The sequence below is a fragment of the Durio zibethinus genome, chromosome 28, assembly GCF_047325235.1.
Source record: "Durio zibethinus cultivar Kanyao isolate XHJ-2024 chromosome 28, ASM4732523v1, whole genome shotgun sequence".
Taxonomy (NCBI): Eukaryota; Viridiplantae; Streptophyta; class Magnoliopsida; order Malvales; family Malvaceae; genus Durio; species Durio zibethinus.
Window position 1 is genome coordinate 13,088,615 of NC_143189.1, and position 20,591 is coordinate 13,109,205.

The 20,591-nt window shown below is 31.3% G+C and overlaps 2 protein-coding genes across 3 annotated transcripts; one reads left to right on the top strand and one right to left on the bottom strand.

Annotated features, from left to right (window-relative positions):
- Positions 1-5,398: 5,398 nt before the first annotated feature.
- On the top strand, positions 5,399-10,267 carry LOC111280788 (putative cyclic nucleotide-gated ion channel 8). 2 transcript variants are annotated; one of them, XM_022868256.2, is made up of 8 exons: positions 5,399-5,490; positions 6,471-6,604; positions 6,737-7,322; positions 7,597-7,809; positions 7,909-8,219; positions 8,326-8,437; positions 8,766-9,002; positions 9,309-10,267. In XM_022868256.2, the coding sequence occupies exons 2-8, from the start codon at positions 6,546-6,548 to the stop codon at positions 10,032-10,034; spliced, it is 2,244 nt and encodes a 747-aa protein (XP_022723991.1). In that variant the 5' UTR covers positions 5,399-5,490; positions 6,471-6,545; the 3' UTR covers positions 10,035-10,267. The 2 variants fall into 2 exon arrangements, with proteins under 2 accessions (XP_022723991.1, XP_089612994.1); XM_089756868.1 differs by lacking the exon at positions 5,399-5,490 and having other exon boundaries at positions 6,546-6,604; positions 7,597-8,219; positions 9,309-10,050.
- A 528-nt stretch (positions 10,268-10,795) lies between these two features.
- Positions 10,796-14,024, bottom strand: LOC111281173 (putative N-acetyltransferase HLS1). The gene is made up of 3 exons (XM_089757181.1): positions 13,610-14,024; positions 13,115-13,245; positions 10,796-11,798 (listed from the first exon to the last, which is right to left on the bottom strand). Exons 1-3 carry the CDS (start codon positions 13,835-13,837, stop codon positions 10,928-10,930), a joined length of 1,230 nt encoding a protein of 409 aa, XP_089613307.1. The 5' UTR covers positions 13,838-14,024; the 3' UTR covers positions 10,796-10,927.
- Between the last annotated feature and the right edge of the window lie 6,567 nt (positions 14,025-20,591).

Below are 20,591 nucleotides of genomic sequence, written 5' to 3' on the forward strand. Positions count from 1 at the left end.
ATATGATTCCCAGATAAGTTTTCTTTGTTCTATAATTCAAGAACTTATCATCATAAAAACCAATTTCTTATTGAAACTATTTTTGATAATGTTTTGTATAGATTTTGTTTTCCATGCATCTAGCATTTGAATACATCATATCGTGTGGTCTATAAATCATGTACTGTGTAATAACAAGATATCTTATTAGGTCATTTAATTTGTTTAGTATCTCAACTGAAATGAACTTATTTATATAAAAAAAATTCATCTTGTCTTCTTCATGCAACCATAGCAAAATACGTATATGTGCAAGTCTTCTTTTTTGGATCTCTACAATATATATAGTTGTAAAAAAATTTTTGTTTTTAAAAACACTTTGATTTTTTAAAATTGTAATACAATAATGGAGTATAAATAAATGATTGTTATAATAAAGCACACTAAAAAATGCTTACCTATTATAGTTTTTCCAAAATGTTTGTTTTTTGTCAAGTCATTCATTAAATGATGGATTTTTGACTTAAAGACTTTACAAACCAAATTTGAGCGGTCTTCAAGCTTTTGACCAAGGATCTACTTCAATGCTTTTTGGATATCTTAACATTTTGGATTAAATGTAAGTGTGATAAACAAATATGGAAATTCATAATATCTACAAATAGCCTTTGCATTATGGTAATTTTGAAACATATATCCAAGCCTTTATGTAAAATACACAGGCAGATGATATGTTTGCCAATTGTATTTGTATCAACATCTCCTCTACAAACTACATCTCTTAACCATCATACAATTCAGACCTCATTTGTTTTTGGTTTAATTTGAGGTAATCCAATCTATCACCTTCAACATTGACAAAAGCATCAACTAAGAATTGGTGGAATAGTTTTATACTTCTTAATAAAGAATTTTTTTGTGTGAGTCATTGCTGAACCATGTATGCAAAATGTTCTCTTGTAGTTACACATTTTCTTTTAATATGTTTCTTATCAATAATTTTCCTATATGTAATGTTAGTTTTATACCCATCTTTGTCATATGAAAACAACAAAAGATATTGCATAGGCATGTATAAGGGATGCAAGCTACCTATACATTGGAAACCTTCATATCTTTGTTGTAATATGATGTCACAGTGGTTGCTTAATTCTTAAAGATCTCCAACAATAAGGCAACAATTTTCGAAGCTATTGGTATTATATAAGTTTGGCCTTCATCAAATCTATGAACAATCAATCTCAATTGTAATTGGGGTACTTCTGTATTGTTGGCTCTATTCTAACTATTGTAGGCTTTCACAACTTCATTGAATTCATCTAACATATTCAATAGCCTTCAAACTAAGTTATCATCAACTATCATATGGTTAAATTTAAAGCTAATTTACAATTTTCTATTTCATTTTCTATGTCATAAATGTAAAACTAAGCAAATTAAGTTCCTTCAAGCAGGATCAAAGAGCCAAGTCTATGATAACTCTAACCAATAATTCTAAATATAAAAGGTGCTTGCCTTGAATTGATTGAGTAGTCAACTTTTGCACCAAGTGAAGTGTATTGGAACATTGCATTATAAATCCTAATGTTCTCTCTAAAGGCAATAGCTTGCTCATATTTCAAAATCTAATAATTAATCTAAGAAAAAATGGTAGACTTAGGAGTTTGAAGATGTACACAACCTTCCATATAGCACAAATTAAATGTAGGATTGTGGCTTTTATGAATAATGTCTACTCTTTCCTCATACCACATATAAGCTCCACAAAATGGACATATATATGTGGGACCTCCAAAGTTTGAAGGTTTTGTATAGGTTCCTAAATTTAGAGCTAAGAAATGTTTAGCTTAGCATGTATACATTAAGTAAAACTAAGGTTTCATTTATTTATTCACTAAATGTTAGTCTTGAATTAATCCTTATTTTGAAATGACAACATATTAAGCTAAATAAGCTTTATTAAGATTTTGAAAAAAAATTATTTAGTACATGTTTTTAAGTTTTTTTTTTGGTACTAAATAAATTATATATTTGAAATGAAAAATATTTTGGAAAATATTTTTTACTTGAAAAGATTTAGTTAGTACATATTCTTATGATTTATCATTTTTGGTACGAAGTAAATAATATAATTTTCAAAATGATGTTCAATTTGCTAAAACTTGAAACAAAGTGTTTTGAACTCAAAAAGAAAATTTTTCCAGCAATTTTTTAGATGAAAAATGCTTTAAGATTAAAAAAAAAACAATTTTCTTTCTTTTTTTTGAAGCATGTTTTATACAACTTTGAAAAAAAGGGATCGATCACATTGTGGATAGGATTAATCCCTTAGAAAAATGGATCGATCCCCTACATGTATGATCAATTGGTTTTTTATTCAGAATGCTTCCAAGTTTGAATTTTGCAAAAATAGATCAAGCTCTAAGATATAGATTGATCGGATCAAGGGTTTTCAAAAATGGATCGATCCCTATGAAACAAGATCGATCAGTTTCTTATATAAAAAGCAATTTGATTTCAAAACTGCCAAAAAGGATCGATCCCCTCCAAAAAAGATCAATCAGTTTTAACCTGGATAGCCTCAAACAACTAGTTTTTCAAAAGAACAATGGGCATTTTCTTCTCCAATCATTTCCCAATAGCTACAAACTCATTTGCTCTATAAATTAGGTATTACAACACACTTATGGAGTAAGAGAACAAGTACCAACAAGCCTTAAATTCACTCTCTCAAGAATTCAATAGCATTTTAAAGATTAAACCTTTAATTCCTCTCATTCTTGTATCCAAGTTATATTTGTTCTTCATTTATCATTCTTTGTACTTAAATTAAGCAAACAATCAACCTTTGAGAGGTATTTCATAGTTTGCAAATTCTTTTGTATTTAAAAGGGAATCTTAAGTCAAAAGGTAGGGTATCCTTTTGAGTGAAATTGATAGGATTGGATAGAATCCTAAAAATGGTAGAGATTGCTATCTTAACCTTAAAATATAGGGATTTTATATTGTAAGAGATTCTTCTATTAGTGGATTGATTTTAGCTACAAGAGCTAAGAAAAAGAACATAGATGCCTTTGGAGAAGGATCAAACTTTTATAAATTTTTGTGTTTGAATTCTCTATCGGTACTCTTTTGTTTTCATTATTGTTTATATGTGCTTTAATTTTCTTTATTATTATTAATCTCATCAAATTTCCATCAAAGATTTTATTGTTTTAAATTTCTCATTCAAATTCATTGAAAGTTAATCTTAGGAAAGAATTTAGAGGCAATCCAATTTGGCCCTCTTGGATTGTTATCTACACTTAAGCTAATACTAAATTTTTAGACTTTTAAATGGATGTTAAACTCATTTGTTATAGGCTGATGGGTTTGTCCTAATATTTTCTCAGGTAAACATTTGGCACTAATAGTTTCAATACGTACAAATATATTTAGACAACAAATTTTTCAAAAGGAACATTAGAAAATCTATGTTGTTGAAGGTTAATTTTTATAAAGTTTACTATTAAATTTACTTGTTCATTCCAAATCTTCATTAGTTTGCCTGCTTGTACTTCCATTTATTTTCGGATAATTAAGTTATGCGATGCATGATAAATCAGCAATTCTTTCATGAGCTGATAATTTTGTATAATTCATGCTACACACATAATCATCAATGGGATCTCTTATTCTAAACCTCTTTGTTAGCGTGCTACCCAATTGTTGAGACAATTCCTTTCTTTTCCATTCGAGTTTTAAAGTTCCATATCTCATTACTCTTTTTTTTTTTCTAGTAGCATCTATTCTATCAGCATTTGTTACAATTGTAAATCAATTCAAAATCTAAAAATGAATAGATTCTATAACATCGCTTAATGATAAACAAACAGTAAACAAAAATTTGGATAACATAATCTTTGCATATTATAGGGGCAGGGAAAAATATATTTGTAGTAATCACATACATGTTTTGCCAAGCTTTCAAATATTGAGCCTTGTATGCAGGAAATTTCAACTTCTATAGTGATAATGGACAATCATTAAAATATTATTCCAAATTGAAACACAAACATTTGACTACTACTTTTTAAAAAGGTTAACATAGAACCATAATAAGTTAACCCATCAAAATATTTTACAATTTATTTAGCTCAAATAACGAAATAGAATGGTTGTCAATTTTACGCGTTAAATCAGCAAATAGACAATCTAATTCTCGCAATGCTTGTAAGCTACATCTTTTAACCGACAGATTCTGCCAAAGGGGTTTTCAACTAGTGACTATGAGTAGCAATAAATCATAAGAGTCTTAATAAAATGATAGAAACTGCTTACAAATCGATAGTTTCCTTTTTCAAAGAAGACAGATCTGCATGGCAAATGAAGGAATAGAATTGGATTTTTTTAAAAGTTTTTCTAAAAAAGGCTTTTGGAAGATCAAAAGCATTGATAACTAAATGGATATTCAACAGATGGGGGGAATGGCTAGATAAGAAAGGGGAAGAGATTTCATCATTTTCTTTGATCGAATGAGTGCACAAACAAATTTGTTGAGAAAACCCATAGTTGCTATAATTAAATCCTCTCTGGTTTGAACATCCCCCTTGGAAGAACACTTTAAGTTGAAAGGTGAAACGAAATAAATGTAATAATCAATAAACAAAGGAAAAAGGTTGGATAAGGAAGGGAAAGACATCTTCCAAGTTTGGGGTTTAATGAGTGAAGCTATTCACTGTAAACAAAAAAGTTTATAAAAAAAATTTAAAAAACTACTGTTATTTAATGTTTTGTAGTGTTAACATTCTCCCTGCTACTAAAATCCAATATGTTAGGCTCTAATTGTATATACTTGAGAAGTCAAATTAAAAATTTTCTTTAATAGCAGGATAACACAAATAAATTTTACTAAGAAAAGTAATATAAAAAACTTTTTAATAGAAGAAGCCGACTCATCTAAAAAATTGACACGTGATATCTTTCGAAGAGATTATAAGTTTAAATAAAATTATATTAGATATGAAAAATATTATATCGTTATGATAAGAGCATCAAGATTCAATTAAACTTAATTTACTTTTCTTCAAATCTAAATATTCAAATTAATGTACCGAAAATTTATTCGTTAATTTATTAATTATTAATGACTATTGTTATTCTTACTTTTAGAATTTAAAATATTATTTGGTGGTTTTTGAAATGCCCCTTGCCTTTTTTTCTTGGAATAAAACATGTTCATATGAATGGAAACTGTGCCTTTGTTATTACTTTAAACCATGAAAAAAGAAAAAAAGTTCTCCATCTGTCTTTATTTTCTTTTCTTTTTAAAATTTTCCCAATTTGCATGAAACTTTTGGGAAGGACAATAACCATAATAACTGTAAAACTCTCAAACCTCCCAAAAACAAACATATAGTTTCCTCTCTTTTTCTCATTTGGCCCATTCCTTTTCTTCTTCAAGCCAAAATTTTTTCCCTATCATCCCCCTACATTGTGTATTCCCATAGCAGCAACCTGGAAATTATTGCTGTAAGTTATTTTTATTTATAATTTATTTTTGCATTAAGAAGATTTAATATATATATATATATATATATATATATATATATACAATGCTTCGCAGTGTAACATAACTAAACCGTATCTTCCTTTGTTTTTATTTTTTTTTTAATCATTAAAAACCCTATAATTTTTATGAATTATATATGATTTCTCCAGGATAGCAAAAAAATTTTTTCCTTTCGGTTTTCCTGGTTATACATAAATCTTTGTTAACAATACCCAGAATTCGGATCAATGTGAACAGATAGACTTAATATGAATATTTCAGGTATATTTAAGATTGTCCGACAAAAGAGATTAAATCAAACAAACTTTGAAGATAAATCATTCCTGGTCATATTATAAAAATAATATTTCACATATTAGCAGAACCATCAAAGAGATTGTCAAAATTGAGGAAATTTTGGTATTGCCAAATGAAAAAAAGTTTTTGTATTATGAATTTACAAACACGATATTAAGAATTTCATGAGCTTATAATTCATCAAATTTGGTAAGGTGATATAGATTTATAGTAATATTAGGAATCAATTTTCAGGCCGTTTGGCTTATTTTGCACCTAATTTGAGGAGAAGCTGAGAATGGCAGAATTCTGAATTATTAGTTTCTGATTTTGGATGGTATGGAGGATCAACCCTCCTTTCCAATATTCATGGCTGATAATTTAAAAAATTTAACACAATTTTCATACTTGTCTCGTTAATGCCCCTCAAAAGTCTGTTTTGATTTATATTGTGTTGAGGTTATTATGCTTTTGCGCTATAAATTCACAAAATTATGCAGAAGTTTGCTACTGTAATTTTTATAAGCTACCCTCAAAGCACTGCAGTATATTAACATCTTATTCAAGAATCACAATTTTCATGGCTGCAACTTGACCCTCTTATTTTGCTCTTCCCGTATTTATCTTTCTGTTGAGACAAGTTTTTGGAAAATTTTTTCCACAGGAGCCGATGTTATTTTTAATACATCCATAATGTACCGTGATTCAATGTTGCAAAATACATGATCAGTTCTGCAAAATGTTTGATTGTTCTTCCAAGTCTCAGTATATTGGAGGTCAGAAAGAGAAATTTGTAAGGTAGGTACTCATATATCATATACAGCTTTACATTTTGCTTCAGAAAATGATTTATTGAATTTGTAGTTTTAGGCTATTATTATTTAAAAAAAAAAAATCAGTGCCTGATTGTTGCTTATGTTTTAACTCTAGGTTGGATGATTTAGACTCTACAATGTCAATGTCATCTGGAACTGGAGGAATGAAGAAATGCATATTTAATTTAGAGGGCTTGACATTCGGTGGTCGTGGAAAGAAGAATGCATCACAATCTTTGAAGATAGGGATGAAGAGAGGATCAGAAGGACTATTAACATTTGGTCGCTCCCTTCGATCTGGAGTCACACGAGCTGTGTTCCCAGAAGATCTCAAAGTGTCAGACAAAATGATTTTTGACCCCCAAGATAGATCTCTTTTGCTATGGAATAAGTTTTTTGTTGTATCATGCATTCTTGCAGTATCTGTGGATCCACTATTTTTCTATCTTCCTATCTTCAATCATCTATCACATTGCCTTGGTATTGATGTAAAGTTGGGAGTCACAACTACAACCATTCGGACAATAATTGATGCTTTCTACCTCATTCGCATGTGTCTTCAGTTCCGTACAGCATATATTGCACCATCATCGCGGGTTTTTGGACGAGGTGAACTTGTTATAGATTCTGCACAGATAGCCGCACGATATTTAAGTCGTTACTTCATTGTTGATTTTCTTTCTGTGCTCCCACTGCCACAGGTTTGACAAACTACTTACTTCAATCTCTAGATTTTTATAATAAATATAGGCCTGATTGAGAAGTGATGTTGCTGATCTGAGCATATTTGCCGGCACTCCAGGAATTGTTACATTTATTCAAAAGATCAAAACAATCATAAAAACATTTTGTACATGAAAACTCCATGAGAGAGATTATGCTAGCATAACATACTACAGGCAGCTGTATCTGTTCTGAATTGCGTAGGAGGAGAAAATGGTTCTTTTTCTTAAATGCTTCCTTGTCTGCATGCAGATAGTGGTGTGGAAATTTCTTCACAGATCAAAAGGTTCAGAGGTATGGGCAACGAAACAGGCATTGCTAATCATTGTATTTATTCAGTATATTCCTAGGTTTGTCCGCTTTATACCATTGACTTCAGAACTGAAGAAGACCGCCGGTAGTTTTGCTGAAGGCGCTTGGTCTGGTGCTGCGTATTATCTGCTATGGTACATTCTTGCTAGTCATGTAAGTTTTTGTTCCTTTTCTTCTGAATTTATTACTTCTAGTTTGGAAGCAATTGCCTGGACAGTTTCCTTTCTGACTAGTTTGAGATGGAATACGCAGATAGTTGGGGCCTTTTGGTACTTACTGGCTGTAGAGCGTAATGACACATGCTGGCGAAAAGCTTGTATCGGTAGTGGAAAATGCAACATAGATTTCTTGTACTGTGGCAACAAGCATATGCGGGGTTTTGCAGACTGGCGAAAGGTCAGTGAGAAAATACTTGGTAGTAAATGTTCTATTAAAGAGGATACCGATTCATCACCATTCAATTACGGGATCTACACACAAGCTATAGAATCTCGCACTGTTTCATCCAACGTCTTCTTCTCTAAATTCTGTTACTGTCTGTGGTGGGGCCTGCAGAATTTAAGGTTGCTTCTGTGTAGTTTATATTTGACTTTTGTTTTTTCTTTTTGCCTTTTCCTTGTACTCCTGGGTGTTGCATTTACTGATCAAGATCCATTTTATTTTCTTCAGTACACTTGGTCAGGGGCTTCAAACCAGCACCTATCCAGGAGAAATTCTCTTTTCCATAGCAATAGCTATTTTTGGCCTTATCCTCTTCGCACTTTTGATTGGAAACATGCAGGTAAATTGAAAACCTTGGTCAGATGAGTATTAAATCCTTTGATTTTCTTTTCCCGATAGACAACTTTTTGGATATCATGAGCCTGGGAGTGCTTGAACCAAGGATTAAGATCAAACCAGCACTTTGTCTAGGGGATGGGTGCCATTCAGCCCATGAAGCAATAGCATTCGACTCTACTGGATGCTAGAATACTTCCTGAAATGGCTTGCGGTTAACTGCCAATTGAATATTGCATGTTTATCTTTGAAAGAAGAGGAAACGAACAAAATAAAATGTTAGATATACAAAAATTAATGCTGAAGTTTGAGGTTTCTTGTGATTGCAACAGACCTACCTTCAGTCTCTTACGGTTCGTCTTGAGGAAATGAGGATCAAAAGGCGTGACTCTGAGCAGTGGATGCATCATCGTGCACTTCCACAGGATCTCAGGGAGAAAGTTAGGCGCTATGACCAATACAAGTGGTTGGAGACACGAGGAGTCGATGAAGAAAACTTAGTCCAGAGTTTACCAAAAGATCTGAGGAGGGATATTAAGCGACATCTCTGTTTGAATTTGGTCCGAAGGGTAAGGATCTTCATTTTTTTTTTTTTCTTGCTCTCTATCAACCAGCTTTTAATGTCTTTTTGAGATCATCGTATGAATTTCCATGGACTTGTAAACCATGAGTTTTGAGCTATGCCTTAAATAGTAAGTCGAAAGTTATTGGCATGAATATTTGCATGGGAACCTGCAAATTTCATTGTTATGACAGCCGGAGGACTGAACCTGTCACACACAACTTGCTTTTCTTTTGGTTCAAGTATACCTTATCCTTTGTGAGCGTATAATATTTGTTCTATGTCGGTCTTATATTGCATTCTATGCTTGCAGGTTCCTCTTTTTGCCAATATGGATGAGAGGTTACTTGATGCAATTTGCGAGCGACTCAAACCAAGTTTATACACAGAACATACTTACATAGTTCGAGAAGGGGATCCAGTAAATGAGATGCTTTTCATTATACGTGGCTGCCTTGAAAGTGTGACAACAGATGGTGGGAGGAGTGGCTTTTTCAACAGAGGTTTACTCAAAGAAGGGGACTTTTGTGGTGAGGAACTCTTGACATGGGCGCTTGACCCCAAATCTGGTTCCAACTTACCATCATCTACTCGAACAGTGAAGGCTTTAAATGAGGTGGAGGCTTTTGCTTTAGAAGCTGAAGAGCTGAAATTCGTTTCCAGTCAATTTAGGCGCCTTCATAGTAGGCAGGTTCAGCATACCTTCCGGTTCTACTCACAGCAATGGAGGACTTGGGCTGCCTGCTTCATCCAAACTTTTTGGCGCAAGTATTCCAAAAGGAAAATTGCAGAACTTCGCCGTAAAGAAGAGGAGGAGCTAGACTATGATGATGAACAGGCCTTAGTTGGACAAAGTGATGACACTGCAGATTCCTACAGCCTTGGTGCAACTATATATGCATCACGCTTTGCAGCTAATCTTCGTGGCCATAAGAATCGAGTCATCACTAGTTCCAAGAGCTTGATGAAGGTTCCAAAGCCACCAGAGCCAGACTTTAATGATCTTGACACAGATGAACTTGGCTATAAAATCAAATGAGCTAATTCTGCTCACTGTATTTGTAAAATGTATGTATACTTGAAGTTTAAGCAGTTCTGGTGTCTGTTACTACTACAAATTGTCTAGTGAATACCAGTTTAGTTGACACTGGTTTAACTTGCCTGATATATTTTCCTGCTGCAGAAAATAATGTCTTCTCTTCTATATAGGCCATGATTCAGGAAAGTAACATTAATTTTGATTGAAAAACAGTTATATACTATTTGATCATATATATACATATATTATGTATTCGTTCTCAATCAACGAATCCTGCTGCGTTTTAATTATGTATTTTTTAAGCGTCTCCTATTTAAATCCCCTGAAGTTCTGATATCCAGCTTTCAATAATAGATATCAGAAGCTTTCCGAATTCTGATTCTTCAATGAAATTGCGTTTGTATTTGTTCTCTGGAATAGTATGAACTCTTTAGACTAGAGTGAAGTTAGCCTTCAAGCTCTTGCACAGAACTGAATAGGGATGGCAGCTAGAGTTCATGACATATGTTTCTGTCATTTTGAGATAGTGGTACAACAGAAGACAGGTTAACCTTTACATGACCAATTGAATTAATTGTATCATGTCTCAGCCAGAGAATTGAACATGAGTTAATGTCAGTGGTTTAATTAAAAATATTCGATGTAGTACCAAATGTATTTTATTGATAGGTTTTTGAATTTTTAGTTTTAGTAATCAAAATTCAATCCGTAATAATCCAAAATACTCCAAAAATATAAAAAATAAAAACAAAAGTTAATAATAACCATCAAAGTAATTTCTTTGATTAGATTCCTGGTAATAAACAATTAGATCATGTACCTACTGAACTTTTTTTTTCGCTTTTATGTACTAGGTTGGATTTCGAAATAATCATTAAACAAATAAAAATGTGTCAAATATCACGTGGGTCAACAAAAATCAAAGGTGAAGAAGGTCGAGATTTCGACCAATCAGAAGGTCCACATCTTTCATCAGACCCTGCATTAGCATATTTCGCCAACTTCTTAATGCACCATAAATCCTCGGACATGGAAAATTTCCTCCAATGTGGGATAACTTCCCGAACAGGGTCACTCTGGCCTACCTCAGCCAGTACTGCCCCACATCCAACATCGTCTCTGCCCATGTTATGGGCGAAGGCACATAGTGATTTCATGAGCCGCGATGCATTCTTACCTTCCATGTGTAATCCGTACAAGAAATACACCCAAAATTGCCTGAAAACGTCAGGAATTGAGGGTAACGTAAGCCATGGCATCCAGGCATCGAGCACCCTTGAAGCCATGCAAGATGCGTACGTCAACATTGAAACCCCTTTCACTTGCAACCTGAACAATTGTTTGGTGCTCCAAACACTCATAATTGCGAAACTTGGTGGAAGAATCCCTGTTTTGGGATCCCATTTTGGGAGAAACATCCTTGGTAAGGCCATGAACGTGCCCAAATTCAGCTTGTTCCTCAAAATGTTGTCAATGTCTTTAGGGAAGAATTCCGAGTTTGCGAAAACGCGACGGTAAATCGACTCAGCTAGCTTTGGATTGAGTTTAACGACGGTGATGCCTGAGCCTAATGGCTTGTAATGAGCATGAACTGGCTGCACCAGCATTGTTGGGGTGCGGAATTTGGTGTATCCACATTTTCTTGTGAACAAATTGATGGATGCTTCATTGGTAAAATCTGTGGCCATGTATGCATACTCTGCTCCATTCTGCTTGCACCATTCTTCTAATTTTTGAACCAGTTTTTTGCCAATGCCTAACCTCCTTCATCACCAATTGCGAAAATGATTAGAACCCTATAGTAATTTAATAACAAATTATCTTTTTTTTTTTTAACCACGAAAGAAATATACTAATAATTAATTCAGATTTGTGTTGTGGGCTCGAGGTAACTTAGAGATGGGCAAAGTATGGCTTAATGTCCTAAATTAATCAAAGCCTGCTTACAAAATATAGCATTTCAAAAGAGAATCATAAGAAGCATTAACCCATATAAAATTGCAAAAGAAAAAAAGGAATTAAATTGATAATGCTGTTACATCGAAGCCGACGAAATTATGAAGGGAACCGAAATGGTGAAAAAGGGGGTCCGAGTTTTATATTAAGGAAGCTGAGTTTTATACTATAATACTATCAAATTTTTTTTGGAGTCATTGGCCCTGGTTGCCCTTAGATTTGTCGCTAGTCACATCCAAGGGAAGCTTTAAGGGCACCACTCTTAAGCTTGATAATCATATAATAATTGAAAGCTTAATATAATAATTAACATATTGGGATAAACAATGAGCTTTTGTTACTGTTGGTGATGGGTGATTAACAATTTTGTTTAAAAGCAAATGAGTTTTCATAAAAACCAAAATGACATAAGAAAAGGCAGCTTCAAAAGAAAGCAGTTGAAATTTTAGTGGAGCATTAGAAAGTAAGAAGCAAATATGTAAAGTAAAAAAGGCAAGTAGAAACAAAGAATAGAATGAGATATCAAAATCATGTCTACAAGTTTTCCTTTTTCTTCTGTGAATAAAGTAATTAATGAAGTGGATTTAATACAAGTGTCGGTGCAACGTTAGCTGGCACTTGCTACTTTCCGTGATACTAGGAACATTGTGTTTTTCTTTATGCTGGAATCTGATCATAATTTTTTTTCTTTTGTTTAGTGGAGAATTAGGATTAGAATTTTCAACCCCCAACTCAAAGCACACTTGAAAATGCATGAATTAACAAAAAGAGGGAGAGAAAGAGAGAGCTTGAAAATGAATGGAAAGAGAGAAATGGGAGGTTGAAAAAGCAAGAAAAACAGTTTCAGAATCCATGGAGGAAATGAAGTAGAAAAGCAAAAGAAAAACAGTTTCTCCTCTGTGTCTCATCAGCCATCTAGGGTTTTAAAAAAAAAAAAGGATTCATGTAGTAAAAAGTAGTAACTTACATGTTGAAGAAAAAAAGAGATACGACCGTAACTTGTGATTATCACGTTTATCTTTACAAATTTATTGACTAATTGCAGCAACGGTAGAATTGAATAGAAACAAAGAAAGAAGCAAATGAATGGAAAAAGTGATTGAAAGAGAGAATGAAGAAAATACCTATGGGAAGGAGAGACCCTTAATCCCAGAATATAAGCTAACTTTACAAAAATTGAATTCCCTCTTGTCACAGTTTTCACACAACCTCTTATAACTCCTACAATCTCTCTTTCTTTTCCATATTCTGCAACCTGTTCACACCATACAATAAGAGCAAAATAGGAAGTATCAGAAATAATTAAACATGTAATCATCATGGCGGATCTATGTTTTTTTCTTATTGAGTGCCCACTTATAATACATATAAAAAATATCAACGGAAAAAACATGTAAAAAAAAAAAATTTGGAATGTCTCCTTTAAATTTTTTTTGTTTTCTGCCTTAGCTAAACATGTGGATTGGCTCCGCTAATCATCATTTCCATACACTATATATATATATATATATATATATATATATCTTTCTTCAAGTATTAATAAAATAAAAAACCATGCAAACATATATCTATAGAATGTGATGGGATTATTGATGAGGTAGAGAATTTCATTTAATTACCAGCATGATGTGAGATGGGAAGTGGCGGACTCTACAAATTGGGTCACCTAAAAGGTCAGCCACAAGTGAATGCTTTCCACCTTCCCCAATTTCACAACGTCTCTCCATCTCCTCCACATCCACCTTGTCTTTTTCTTCATCATACTCTCTCACCACCACTAAATTCTCATCCGCCCACGCCACCGTTTCAGTGATCAATGGATTCACAGCCGCTATTTTCAGTGCCATATTTGAAAGAAGAAAGAAACAAAGATGTTTACTACTGATGAAGTAGTACTATATAGTAGTAGCAGTAGTACTGAAGTATATAGCTCAAGTACGTCTCTTTGTGTGGTGGTTGGCTTTGTTTTCTTTCGTTTAATCTCTCTCTATATATAAGGAGTGGATAGTCTGATGTGGCAAAGTACTTCAGCAGTTTTAATGGACAAATTTGTATTATTAGAGATGAGATGATGAATTATAGTCTCACATTCTCTCCATGAGCATTTGTGCAAAACTCATAAGATGAATAATGGAAGTAATTGTGGGAATTTTAAATATGATAGGATAATATAATATAAAAATATAAAAATGATATTATTGAAAATTTTATTAAAAATTATATACGAATTTGATGAAAACTAAAAAATATGTTTTATATTTTTTATATTAATACGAATTGTAATATGTAATTTTTATATAAAAAATAAATATACAAATTAACAATATTTTATGCGTTACAAATACATAAATTGACAAATTTAGATGAACGAATGGATATGTATATTCTCTAATGTTGCTATTGGTCATAAATTAGTAGATAATATTATTTGGTTGCTACAATTATTGCTTTGTAAGATTTTCAAAGATTCTTCAAGATCATATGCTATTTCATCAGGTGACTATGATAACTATATGATGATGCAAATCATGACAACAAATTAAAATGGGCATGTTTTAGCTTCCTTTCACTATGTTTGTCTTAGCAATTTTATGCAATATTATTATATAATAGTTCTTTTGGTTTTCATCAATTATTGGTGCAAATAGAAAGAACTTTGATATATGAGTGTGATCATAATCACTATTATAATATTCATAACTTTTTTATACATTTTTCAATTATAATATTTGTATTTATGTTTAAATGAAAGGTGCTTAGTATGTGGCATATATGATTAGGACAGGTGTAGGTTGGTGAAGAGCCTGGAACCTTCCCCTTGCATTAAAATTGTAGTTGATTTGTTTACTGCTTTTCCAGGAATAAAGATTGCCCCTTAAATTTGAAACATGATGATGCAAAAGTTTCCAAGAGTACCAAAGCAATACTATTATGGGAAGGCTAATCTTATGTATATGTTGATGACTCTTTAGTCTTTTGGCATAGCTGGGATATACCAGGAGTCTGACAACAGATGGTCCAAGAAGCAAAAGAAAATTTTGCTGCAATCAAAAAATTACCACATTTCTAAACAAGGAATGAATATAGTTGACACATCCTTAATTGTGAGATATGAAGTACAATTTGCCCTTTGAATTTTTGGTCCATATAATCTATTTCATGCCCCCAAATATAGCCAATCAACCCTCCCTTAATCTTTGTTCTCAACTACATTCCTAACTTCCAACTGGTTTGAGCACAAAATATAGACATTGTAATACATTTCTTATCTATTTGTACAATTGTGGAAACTATTTAGAAGGTAATTAGGTAATAAGTTTGAACCTATAGCTTAGCTTAGTTGATAATTCATATAATTACTTTCAGGTAATATTCTATAAGTTTAGGATTCAAATTTCAAAACCTGTAACCCTTAAAAAAAAAAAAAAAAACTTTAAAAACATCATGCTTTCAACAAAAATTTATAACCTGTCATTTGTAACCTTGTTATATAGTGAATATCTGAATGATTGTACATTTTGTGCTAGATATGAGTAGAAGATTCTCAAGATTAGGGGGCCTAAAATTATCAGACAAGATTCACTTCATCCCACTCAACATTTGCTCAATTCTTGTATGGCAATCAGTCAATTTTATCCTGGTCCAGAGGCACAACAATATTTTCTAGCAAGATGCTGCTGTGGAAAATTTACAAGAAAAAAAACTACAATACAAACCCTTTACCCAGGCAATCACAGAGATATAGAAAACTTTTTCAGCCAAATATCTTCAATAGGGCATCTCCACAGCTAGTTTAATTCACAGTTTTTGCTTTAGTTATAATAGTGCATAGGGTAGGTTGGTCCAATTCTAAATGCCACATCTTTCTTTTTTCTCTTTTTTTTTTTGGGATTTGGTCCAAATTATGCTATTCAAAATCAATTAGATTAATGTCAAATGTTATTAGGAGATATAAAATATAAAAGATTAAGCATATTCCTATTCAAACACCACTGTTGTGGTAAAATAATGCAGTCTAGATATAAAGAAAATATGGTTCCATTATACCTATCTTTTCAACCCCTTTCAAAGACTTCTCTTAAATTTCCTTCCCACTTTTTGAAGGATTACTAAATTCTAACAAATACTCTTGCCTTTTCTACTCCTGCGGTTCTTATCATCCTAATTGTCCATTGAAATCTAAAATAAATATCTTTAATGTAAAATTCTCAAGAAAAGGTGACAACATTTTCTTACTTTTACTATAATTCCTTGGTATAATTTTGATTACAGTACCTAGCTAGCTAGTAAATATTCTGATTGACAAATCAGCCAGTAATGCCAACTTTTTCTTTGCTGAAGTCTAAATCCTTAGTAAGAATCAATCAATCTTATTCATAAAAGCATCATTTTTATGGTACAAAGAAAGTTTAAGTTAAGATAAGGGGAAGTTTTTTCAATTTAAGGCTAAGGCAGACAGCAGACTTCATAGAATACTTGTATTAGATTTATAAATCGTCCATCAAAGAGAACTGCTGATACCAAAATTCAAACTTAAACCTAACAGGTGAAGTTATTTATTCCCATTGTCAATAGTAAAAGCATTATCAATGAGAAAGAAATAATGCATGGAGAATAATTATCAACTTATTTATTCCTTTGAGCAATAGAATTCCCAGTTTGATAAGCATGGAAGTCTTTGAACCGTAGAAAAGGAGAACTGTAAAGGAATTGATGCAATTTTCCTTTATGACACTGCTTTATCCAAATGGTTTAAAGTCTCTTTTTTTCAAAGAAATGATGGCAAACTCCAAGTGCTACGATGCATAACTTAGCACTCATTGTATAACAAGTATTCCTGTCTTTTATATTATCATTATCTACCAATTTCTCTTATGAATGTTTCTTTTGCTTTTCCTACATGCAACTATCCATGTCCAAACTAAATAGATCTTTTGATACCCTTTGATTGGAAACTAGATGATGATGATATATGTATTCTTTGAATTACGGACGTAAAAATAAAAAATTTGACTTAATAGTTGTTTGATAAGATTTTCGAATGATCTTATTTATGGTTAATTTAGGAACTTGCCAACTTCATATTTTGTTAGTACTGACAAGTTGTATGGTCCTTTACAGATTTTACTAGTGGATTATAGTTGGAAGCACAGTAAGGGAACAGAAGCAAATTCCATTTCTTGATCATTTTAAAAACCTCAAATATGGGGCAGCATATCCCTAGCCACCCCATGCGTGAACTAAGTATATATTTTTATGTTTGCAACCTTTTAAAATCATGAATGATATTTGATCGAACTTTAGAGTATTTGAGAGTTGAATTTGAGGCTTAAACCAAATGTCGTCCACCATTTTCAGTGAATAGATTCTAGAAAGATTGAGATTCGATCTTTCACACTTACAATTCCTGCAAGATGGTATTTATGAGAATATGTTTAGATGAGAAATTTCAAAAAAAAATTTAATTTAATAGAGAGACTTTTAAAATTCTAAAATAGAATATTTTGGCAAAATTCAAAATTTCTGGAATTTGAATGATGAATTTTGGAAGGTTAAAATTTTAAATTCCAACTAATGAGGTAAATTTTATGAAATTCTTTGGTTTTACAATAAAAAGTCAACATCTACTATGTTTCCTTTTTTACACAGTTTTTGTTTTCTTCAATTTTAACTAAAAAAACTTATTATAAAAATTTAATTTTTTTTAATTTTTCATATTATTAGTAATATTTACATATTTTACAATCTAATGACATCTACATTACATATAATTTTTAGTATTTTGTTTTTTCTACTTCTAATGTCATTATTTTTCTATTATAATTATTTTTATCTCATCAAATTTCAATATTTTAAATTTTTTTCTAAAAGATAATTATCCAAACAAAAAAATTATACATTTTACTATTTTAAATTAATGCATTTTAAAATATTAGCATTTCAAAATTCTTCTAAATTTTAAAATTTTTCATCCAAATATATCCTAAACTTTCAAGATCCCTTTGTAAAAAAGAAAAAAAAACAAATGTTCCGAAGGCTAACCCAACTCTCTCATATAATCAAGATTCTTAATTTATGTGACTAAAACATACTCACTTTGTCTCAATTGTTTATTTTGTATTGATTTTTACATAATTTTAAAAAGGAGTTTAATTTTAATATATTGAACATTAAAATTATTTTTTTATAAAATTAAAATTTTATGATTTTTAATATTAAAAAGTCAAAAAATCATAAAATATAAGTTTAAAATATAAAAAAAATTTAAATATTCAAAAAAAATAAAATATAATTTTAACATATCCTAAAAGAAAGATAAATAAAATAATAGGACAGAGAAAGTATAAAATCATTTTATAATGGTTATGGGAAAAAGCAATTGGCTTTTTATTCCTTGCACACAGCATCACATGGCAATTTTGTGTGATCTTTAATCTAAAGAATCTTGTGGTCTTTTTATTTGCTTATATATTACTTTAATTAGTCATATTGTTATAATCAATAGTAATAGTTTGTAGACACCCAATTGATTCAAGTCCAGATCAATTAAGCCTGATCTAATGGGGTCAGTTAAACCCAAAGATTTAGACTTAATTATTTTTTTATGTAATTTATTGATTTATTTATTTGCTTTTTTTTTCTAGATTTTTTTTCTTCCTCTTTCTTTTCTTTTTCAAATTAATTTTCGATTAGGAGATAATAATCAGAATAATTAAAAATAATAAAAATAAGAATGAATTTTGTCGTGAATAAGATCAGTAGAGAATGAATTTTGCTGTGAATAAGATCAGTAGAGAATCATAGTTTGATTAAACCAGTATAGGATAAATTCAATTATTAGTCTGATAATCCAGAAATCTAATCAAAGAATGAATCTGGATTAATCAGAAACTCTGTGAATTGATCCCTATAAATACCTATTGACCAAAAGCAAAAAGACACAAAAAGAAAACAGGGTGAAAACAGAAGCAAAAACAGTGTTTAGAATAGTATAGGCAATTCTAGAATTTTTAGGAAATTTTTTTTGAAATTTTTGGCATTTTTTTCTGGAAAATTTCTAGATTTCGAACAATTTTTCAGCGAGATTTGAATTTTTCGATGACTTTTTGGCGAAATTCAAAGTTTTTGGTGAAGCTTCTAGTTTTCGGCAACTATTTTTCAGAAACCAATAAACTTTTGACCAAATGTCGGTGACTCTACCCAGATTTCAGTGAAAATCTCAAAATTCGATGAAAGATTCAACCAGTGTTCTTGAAATCCTAAAGAGAGAGAAAGAGAAAAGAAGGAGAAAAGAGAAAAGGGACAAGAGCAATCTAGTGAAAAAAGATCGAATTCGACCTTTTATACTATTGCAAAATGACGTCGTTATGGACGTTAAGGACCCAAGGGCCCGTGCGTTTCCATTCGGTCCAACCGACCCAGGCGCAACCCGCTTTTAGTCAACCCGTGTTTCAGCCAAACTTTCAACCAAACTAAACCACCTGAGCCGCGCCTTCTAGCCGTTTTTATGCCTCAAGCCGAGCAGTTTCAACCGCTAAGCCGAGCAGCATTAAGGTTTTTTTTTCATTATTTTATTATTATTATTATTATTATTGTTTCTACTTATTTATTTATTGATTAAATTGGAATTATTTATTTAAGTAAGCATTCCTTTATTTTTCAATGATTTTCCTAAAATAAAATTTTTAAAAAATATATTTTTGAAGAAAAGTTAAAAGTATTAATTTTTCTTAAAAATAAAAATTTTTAAAAAATATTTTTGAGAAAAAGTTGAAAGTATCAATTTTTCTTAAAAATAAAATTTCTAAAAATATTTTCACTTGCTAAAAAATATTTTTAAGGAAAAATTGAAAGTATCAATTTTTCTTGAAAATAAAATTTTCAAAAAAAAAAAGCATTTTGAGGAAAAGTTGGAAGTACCAATTTTTCTTAAAAATAAAATAAAAAAATATATATTTTTAAAGAAAAGTTGAAAGTACCAAATTTTCTCGTATAAAAGCATGAGTTTTTGTCTACTAAAACACAAAAGAGACTATGTCAAAATCATCCCTTTTTTATTTTGTCTTTTTGGAAAATTTTTAATGTTAAATGATTCGACAATAGAGCCTCTGCAAGTGAAACAGTAGTTTTCTTGTATACTCTTGAGGTGAGGGAATTTTTTTAATTTTCTGTCAAAAGTATTGGAGTTGATTAAGAATAATTTTCAATAATTAACTACTTGGTAATTTTTAAGACTTATTGGATAACACGAAATCGAGATTTTACCATCTTTTGATGGACGTTGTGAGGGTACTATAACCTTTCTCACACATAATCGTACTCCCAGACCTAGTTCTAGTTTCACAGACATTGAATTTACCTTTTAAAGATACCTAAGTCGAACTTAAGATTCCTCTTTAAAAGGGACAGATTCAGTTAGGTGGCCAATCGTACACAAATAAAAAGATTGGTGGTGACTCCTCAAGTTAACGTGTAGCGATGGTCTATGGATCTGTACATTATGATAATTTAATGACTCCACTGGGGAAAATCGAGAGTCAGGCCAGTAAATAAATTTGTGTTACCAAAAAGCCTAATAAAATTGAACCTTTTGTATAGATT

Coding starts and splice junctions, on each gene's coding strand:
- LOC111280788 (XM_089756868.1), top strand. CDS start 6,546: ATGTTTGATTGTTCTTCCAAGTCTCAGTATATTGGAGGTCAGAAAGAG. Junction 7,323..7,596: donor CTGTGCTCCCACTGCCACAG/GTTTGACAAACT, acceptor GTCTGCATGCAG/ATAGTGGTGTGGAAATTTCT. Junction 8,438..8,765: donor TTTTGATTGGAAACATGCAG/GTAAATTGAAAA, acceptor TGATTGCAACAG/ACCTACCTTCAGTCTCTTAC.
- LOC111281173 (XM_089757181.1), bottom strand. CDS start 13,837: ATGGCACTGAAAATAGCGGCTGTGAATCCATTGATCACTGAAACGGTG. Junction 13,246..13,609: donor TCCCATCTCACATCATGCTG/GTAATTAAATGA, acceptor TGGTGTGAACAG/GTTGCAGAATATGGAAAAGA. Junction 11,799..13,114: donor AGGGTCTCTCCTTCCCATAG/GTATTTTCTTCA, acceptor TTGGTGATGAAG/GAGGTTAGGCATTGGCAAAA.